We start from the raw sequence: 8548 nt of genomic DNA, 5'->3' as shown, positions 1-8548 counted from the left end.
GGCTGACGGGAAGATTGGGCGGAGGAGGAGAATAAGAGAGCTAGGGCACAGCGGAAGAGAGGGAGGAGGAGATGATAATAATTTGCCCTAGGCTTACTGACACCATGAAAGAAGTTAATTCCTTGAATATTGCATTAGGTCAAACTAGCTTATATACATGAGAGAATAGCTATAATTACGTGACTATGCTAGCTGTAACTACGTGACTGATTGCCCATAATTATGGAGTAACTATGGCCCTAATTGATACACAAGATCAATCACAATATTCAAACAATATTTACCAAATATAATATATTACATATATTCTAACATATTTGACTATTACTTAGTATTATTTATATTGTTATATTAAAATAATTTATGGTTGTTAATTTACTGTTAATAATTATATATCAATGGTTACGTTGGATTCTCAAATCGAATTCAAACTTGGATTTTAAAAATAAATTATTATTAGTACGGGGTAATAATTTATATTATTAATAATAACATAAAATATATAATTATTAAGATAAGAAGTAAATAATAATTACTTTATTAATTTAAATTTATTAATATTTACAATCAACTATTATAAATATTAAAATGGCTAAAAGTTTTGAAATAATCTACTAAACATAAAATATGGTTTAATAAGGTTCAATAACGTTTAATAAGGTCCTATAAGATACTAAATTGTCATATAAGGTCTTATATGTAAAGGATATGTCTTGTTCACCTTATTTCCATTTGTTTTAGGAAAAATAAGTTCAGGTAAATTTAGTTAAGTTCAAATAAGATGAGTGTAGGAAAAATAAGGATCTGTCAAATACTATCTCCATTCCACAATACATGCAACATTTCTTTGTGCATGTATTCCAACACGCTAATTTGGACATCAATATTTCTAAATGCATATAAGCAAAAATTATAAAAAGTTGATGTTTGAAATCCTCGCATTGATACGAATTTAACATGATCTCACTTTATTAAGTTTTTTTTTTTTACATAATGGCGAAAGAAAGATTGTCAAAGTTGATTGAAGAATAGTGTCAAAATGAGAAATGATGCATGCATTGCGAAATGAGGTAGAACAATTTATAACTAAAATGAGTTATAATAAGTTCGATCAAGTTTAGATAAGTTCAGAAAAAAAAAATAAGGTAACATTAGATGAATAGAAATCACCCCAGATAAGGTCCTTTAAATTCAATTAAGTTCATTTCAAATAAGTTTAGATAATTTTAGGTTCTATAAGTTGAAGAGAACACACCATAAGTGAAATATAGTTGAAACTAGTAAGGTCCTAATATTGATAAGGTATTTGTTTAGATGAGTTGTTTGGTAGAATTAATTTTGATAAGAAGCTGAATTTTCTAAATAATAAATTAAAGAAAGGTTACATGAAATCAATAATTAGAACGTAAAACATTTTCGAAGGAAAATAATTTTCTATGAAAAACTATTTTCTAAGGGAAACATGATTGAAAAATAGTGTTCTTTTATTTGTTTCCTAACAATAAAATTCATAAAGAAAAAGAACATAGAAGTGGAAATGGTATATGGATGGGAGGAGAGAAAAAGAAATGTAAGGGATTGGAGAAGAAAATTTGGCATTGTCAAAACAAACAGAGCCTAAATTAAAACGGTACTCAAAGTAGCATCACAACTTAAGGCGAAAACCTTAAACTATTTAATGTGCTTGCAAAACAGTTCTAATCATTTCAGGCACCGTTTGTTTTACGGAAAACACTTTCGCGAATTTTAATTTTTTTCATTTCTCTTTTTGTTGTTTTATTAAGGGTGGAAAATAATATTTGTAATATCCCGTATTTTTATTATTTTATAAATATAATTTCAATATATTTATAATTCAATTAAGCATTTTAAAAGCATTTATATGATTATTAAATCATATAAATCATAAGAGAGGTTTTAAATGCGAATATTTATTAATTTCATTAAATGTATTTTAGAAAAGAAAAGTTTTAAATATTTCCTTAAGTGGAAACAATTTTATAAAAATAACAGAGAGTTTAAAAGTGGAAACAATTTTATAAATATAATGAAACACACGTAAAAGAAACTACCCAGTAAAAGAAACACCTTCTCCTACTTTCATGGAGAACAACAATATAATATTATCACAATAACCAACTCCCCCAGTCTTCAACAACGTATTCCTTACCGTTCACCATTATCTCCTTTCTCTCTCTACTGGTACCTCTCTTCTACTCTTTCTATCTATCATGCTCTGCAATAAGACGATTACAATTTCTGATTTGCAGGAGGGGATATTTGTCATTTCTGAATTTCTGAAACATCACCACCATCTCCACGGAGACGCCACCAAGTACGAGGAGAAGTTCTGTAGATTTGTCGCCCCACACCCACTGAGTCGCCACCTCGCACCCACTTGTTTTTCGCCCAACACACAATTGTGTCGCCGTGAACAAGGGTACGATTTTCTTATTTATATATTATTTAATGCTAAGTACCGTGATTAATTTCATATTCATGATTATAATCGTGTGTTTCTATGGGAGTTTTGTGTTTTAATTTCTTCACTATCTTTTTCCAACTTTCTCTGTTTTTTTCTTCTATTTTCTTGAAATAATAATGATAAACTTAATAGTAGCAATGGAGCACAATGCACGTGATTTCCAAATTAATTTTAAAAACAAAATCATAGTTAATTTTTTCAAAAAATATTTCATCTTACTTGATAGGTTAACCGTACTCCATTTAAGACATAACTAGTGTGTAGCCCGGGCGTTGCCCCGGGTTTTGACTTTTATACGATTTTTTTTTTTTAATTATGTGCACGTAGAGATGGTGTCATCATCAAATTACGGTGGTGACATAAGATTAGTGGCCGATCAACAACCTCCCAGATCTAAAACCCCACATCCAAAAATCTAAACAAAGTCGGATCCTTTTCTTCAAAGTAATAATTGTACATTTATAAATTAAATAATCATTCCCTTTTTTGCATTCACTTTTATTCAATGCATTGCTTATTGTAAAAAGAATATATTTGCTTATATAGAAAGATATTACATAAGTTGTAGTTGGTTAAGATGGTAAGAAGTGTAACTTTTAACAAAGAGGTCTTGTGTTCGATCCTTATTAGATGTTTTTTGGTTGTATTGACATGTCATTATGCTAATTAGTGGTGAGGTGGCGTAATAAGGAGAGGTATACCGTGTACGTGACACGTATACGTTTTTCAAAACGCCTTTTAATATATTAGTATAGATTCCAAAAGCAATTAATAATACAGAGTAACTTTCTTTCAATTTATTATTGAAAAATTGAAAACCTCCCATTGCATATACTGCATTGAATTCTTGAATTCTGGAGTACAAATATTTGAAGAATACAATGTAAAACTACATACTCCGTAATATATGGACTTTTAGGGAGGTGGTGGAGTGCTGTTTTGAGAAGCTCAACGCGGAGGACCGAGTGTTATTTATGAATTTGTGTTTCATAATATTGGGGGTCAAAATAAATGGGTAATGGATTAGGGATGCTTTGATGAGAGAAGGGGTCGAGTGTATGGGCCGTGATTCGGGATGCGAAGGGGACTGCTTTGGTCTGTATGATGAGGTGTTACCCAGATTTATGGGAGGTAAAGGTGGTGGAAGCAAAGGCCATGTACTTAGGTTTGTCGTTGGCAGCGGATTATGGGCACGGAAGAGAGAGAGAGAGAGAGAAAAATGAATTTAGGAAACCCTCCGCATGAGGGTAACTTCATATATACACACAAATAACCAACTTCATAATAAAACTACACGTACAAGAATACAATAGTTCTCATTTTACTACGGAGTAATATTTACCCTAGTATGGATTGATTGCAACATTTTAGTCGGTAAAATCTCTATGGCTTGGTAATAAATATGAGGTGAAATCATGTCTATGTACCGTTGCCCTATGAAGCTATCTATATAACTTTGTAAAAATTATTTACTCTAACAAACTCATGGTATAACATGTTGTTCAAATTGGAGAGTTGAAGCTGAATTTTTCAGAGAGCTTTGTACACGGGAGAGAGAAGCTCCATTTGATGGATAAATTGTAGATCATGGATAATCGGATTATCCGTTCTTCCGGGTGGAGATCCGGGGTAGGATGCTGCAGCGCAACCACCACAAGTAGATTCATTTCCTTCATTTATAATCTGCAGAAATATAATTAGACATGATATGATATGATATTGATTAAGATTATTGATTGAATGAATTATTGATAACAGTCACTAATTATTACTACCTCCGCTCCGCAATAGATGTATCGTTTCTCATTTGGGCACTATTCATCAACCAACTTTGACAATCATTTTTTCACATTAAGTAAGAATAAACATAGTCAATTGAGATCTTGTTAAATTCGTATCAATGTGAGGAGGGATTCCAAATATCAAGTTTTTATAACTTTTACTAAAGAAGTGTGTTGGAATACATGATAAAAGAAATGATGCAAGTACTGTGAAACGGAGGTAGTACTAACCTTTTCATCCAGCATTCTCAAAATTCCGTTCTTTCCATCAATATTTGATTGATTTGAATGCCTATAAAATGCAACTTATTGATAAGAAGGAAGTAATAAAAGTTTATCAAATGTGAAAACACATTAAAAATTGGAGTTGAGAATTGCAAGTTAGTGATGAGATTTTCAATGGAGATCGATATTATGTTGGTAATTTACAAGAAAACAACAAACGAAGCCTTAATTTACTAAGATTGAATGAGTAAGTCGTCAATTAAAATGTTTTGGGGTTGTTTATATTTTGAAAGGAAAAGCTTTATTTAGTGAAAAAATCACATATTTATACTGCTGGTACAAGTTTAGGCTTGATAGACATCATATACAGTTTACACACATGCATGTCATACGTCTCAGTTTAAAAAGCATAGAGAAGACCTGTATTTGTTGCAACTCAAGGGCTTAAGAACTTCAGGGATATCGGGAACAGGGCGACGAGGCTTCGGACAAACAGGCCGGTGTTTGCTTCCACCATTAGACAACTGCTCTGAATCCCTAAGACTGCTCTTCATAACTTTACCTCCCATTCTCTGAAAATGTAAAACACATCTCAATTCTCAACAAGCTGTTGTGATGTGATGTGACTTTATGTGGCATATAAAAACACCAGTGTTTTAGTTTATAAATCAGCCACATTTTGGAGAGATAATCATCGTATTAACTACATAATTAGTTTGGAGTTAGGCCTTAATGGTCTCTTAGAGCAATAACAGTAGAATGTTTTCTTTGGTTGAGAGTCCATTTAGGGAGGAGCATTGACCAGCTCCTCATTTTTAGTACCAAATACTTCTGTTTTCTTTTCTTTTTTTATTAAACCAAATCAATTTCACTTTCTTTCATTTTATTTCTACCATCATTTTGCAATGTATTTCAAGAACAAATTTCCAGTTCAAATGTCTTGACCACCTTAAATTACGGATTCTATGATTTCAGACAAATCCCACATGGAATTCTTATATAATGGAATAAAATGCCAAAAAACAGATCTGTCCATCTCTAGTCACAGAAACAAATGCCAATCTTCATTCCTGGGTAATTTTGCTACAAGGACACAATTCAGAAACAGTAAACAGATCAGGATCCATCTGGTTGCTCAACGGTTTACAACTTTTTTTTTTATAACTTACTCTAGGAGAGTATCTGGGAATTTCTCTCCTTGGAAACTTGGATGTTTGGAACCTTCTTTTTCGGTAGTCCATATTCCAAAGAGGGCAAAATGACAGGAATCAAACATTCAGAAAACAAAGAAATCTATGCACAACTCTAGTTAAAGAATTTTTCTGAATAAGTAATGAAAGAATTATGTACAAGAACCAAAAAAGTTGTATTCGCGTACTCACTTGCAAATCCGTGACAGATTTATACATTATGAACATGAAGGAAACAATCTGCAAGTGTAGAAGCCTCGTATCAACTATATATTGTATCCCGATCAAATCTAGGTTGTGAGAACACCTCGTAATCAATAAGCCCTTCTACAACACGATCAACAGTCTGTACACCTTGCAAGATAGCTGGCTGAAAGCCATCACTACCTGAAGGTAACAGTTTATACATTACAAATACACCCAAAGTGAATATTGCTTGTAGCTTCATCAAGTCTCCGTGGATTGAAAAGAACAGGAGCATGGAGATCAGATAGAGATCCACACAGAAACGCATGATTGACAATACAGTGTCCATCAATTTACCATCGTTTCCAGAAGGAAAACCCCGAACTCGGTACACAAATAAGAAGTTGTACTTATCGACCATGTACCTGTAACCAAAGTATACAGCACCAACTGGAACTACGAGGGGTGCAAATGAGGAATATATCATAGTAAGGGCAAAAATGGTGAGATTAAACGCGTAATACAGTGCAAAATCAAAGTTTTGCTTAGGGATGGGTGAAGCTCCACTAACTGGATAGACAGAGAGATCATGCCCCTGTAAATCAATCACATTCAACCTTCCACCATTTCTAACTGCAGGCCCAAATTCTTCATCAGGGATCAAAGGTCTACGAAGGGTATCGATTACATCAGCTTCTAGTGGATAGTCTTCACTCTGTTCAGGTACTAATTGAAGCAAGTCATTCTTCCGAAACTTCTGCAGATTCCTCTTTATCCATGGAATTGGGGTAAGTAAATCAACTGATATACCCAGGAAAGTGCAAGTAATTAGAAATGCAAGTGAAGAGAGGCATGACTTTGCCAAAAATGAGGCACTCATATACTGTTCTATCCTCTTGCAATCTTCCCCGTCCAAATAACACCGCCCCATGCTAAGGATTGTGCTCTCAAGAGAAGACTCAACCAAACCCCTTAATACTATCAGGTTTACCAAAAAGAAGCAAACCATTTTGATTAGTGCTGCCCTTTGTTCTCCAGAAACTGTAATGTGCTTTTCAAACTTAGAGAGATAGGACAATGCTGCTGGGATTAGAATATACATGCTCACAAACACAAGCACGTTGGGCAAGAACTGAAGAAATATTGCTGTGATCCAACTTGAGCTTTGCAGCCAAGATAACCATGATTCAGCATTATCCATGGCTTCTGCATTGATAATCCTTACTGCCCTTTGTAAAGCAGATATCACTGCTAAAGGGGAGCTGAAGAACAACAGCATCAATAATAAAAGGGTGTTAACAATAATCCTCCGTAATTTCAATGAGAGTTTTGTCGAACCTAAATGGCGCCAATAAATATCAGTTGCCAAAGGCGCTCTTTCAACTCTCCATTGATTTCTTTCCAACTGTAATTCTGTCAATGAAAAGAACCTTCCAATCCTCATTCGTTTCTCCATTCTAAAATCTTGAACAGCTTTGTTTGCTGTATACACATCCTTAAAGACCACAAACGCGACCCCTGCTCCCGGCCCTCCATCCTCCTTATATGCAGCCACCTGAGTCTCAAGATCAGCCCTCAACTCCTGCAACCTCCTCAACCTCTTCTCATCAGTACAACCAATTCTCTCACACACCTCCCCCCAAAACCTCTTCACCTTTCCGCAAACACCATCCCCTCCCTCATAACTTCGTAAATATTCACCCTCCTCTTCGCTCTCACCATAGACGAAATGAGCATCCATCTTTGCCACCAGCTTCGAGATATCATCCCTAACCTTAAGCAAATCCTCCACCAAATCATCCAAATTTGACAAATCCATAGGAACAATCACCTTATACACTTTCCCAGGATACTTATACTGAAAATACTCCTCAAAGGGAGTCTTATCAGTAGCCAGACTCTTAGGTACACCCTGAACCATAATCGTAAAAATCGCACTCGAAATCGCACTGGGGTCACTAGGATTTCCTAACCCATCTCTAAACCTAGTAAATTTCAACCATTCCTCAATCCTACAAACACCCTTATGAACCAAATAAACAATACCAACCATAAAAACAAAATGAACCCACAAAGTAAACGAACCTTTCGCGATGTGGGTGATCGTTGTTTTCGAGAAAACATCATCCATCGCCACATTTCCTGCGTAAATATTGAGCAATACAGCAAAAAAAGCAACAACAGAGGTAGCAGAGAGGGTGGCAAAGGTACCGCCTTCGATAACAAGGAATTGCGATGCGTCAGCGCCGCAATGGAGAGCGATTTCACGGGCAGTGGCGTGCCAGACGGCGAGGAGCTTCGATAGGAGAGAGAAAGGGCCAGGGATGCGGCGGTGATCGCTCCGGAGCTTAACGAGGAGAAAGATGCAAAGACAAGAGAGTGCTCCAATAGCGGAGATGTTGAGGAGGTACTGGATGTTGCCGTACCATATGAAGTCGTCGAAAGTGGGAGGAGGTGGAGAGGGTGAGATTTCTGCCATTTTTGATTGCTCCAACCTCTCCCAGAATTGGGGAATTAGGGTTAGGGTTTGAATTGGGGAAGATGACAAGAGTGAATCATTTGATTTGAAGTAGGAGTTTTGGGATGTTTAGGAGAGAGAATTTAGGAGTTCGGAGATTTGATGGAGTTTCAAGGCTGGATGAAAAGTTTGAGAGATGCTAGATTGCTAAATGACGAGAAGA

At 35.2% G+C, this 8548-nt stretch overlaps 1 protein-coding gene across 1 annotated transcript; it reads right to left on the bottom strand.

Annotated features, from left to right (window-relative positions):
• Positions 1–3260: 3260 nt before the first annotated feature.
• On the bottom strand, positions 3261–8548 carry LOC110794163 (CSC1-like protein At4g35870). The gene is made up of 4 exons (XM_056830864.1): positions 5874–8548; positions 4912–5063; positions 4498–4558; positions 3261–4168 (listed from the first exon to the last, which is right to left on the bottom strand). The coding sequence occupies exon 1, from the start codon at positions 8344–8346 to the stop codon at positions 5944–5946; it is 2403 nt and encodes an 800-aa protein (XP_056686842.1). The 5' UTR covers positions 8347–8548; the 3' UTR covers positions 3261–4168; positions 4498–4558; positions 4912–5063; positions 5874–5943.

The sequence above is a fragment of the Spinacia oleracea genome, chromosome 6 (genome assembly GCF_020520425.1).
Source record: "Spinacia oleracea cultivar Varoflay chromosome 6, BTI_SOV_V1, whole genome shotgun sequence".
Taxonomy (NCBI): Eukaryota; Viridiplantae; Streptophyta; class Magnoliopsida; order Caryophyllales; family Amaranthaceae; genus Spinacia; species Spinacia oleracea.
The sequence above is the reverse complement of the archived record's forward strand: the minus strand, read 5'-3'. Positions and strand labels throughout refer to the sequence as shown.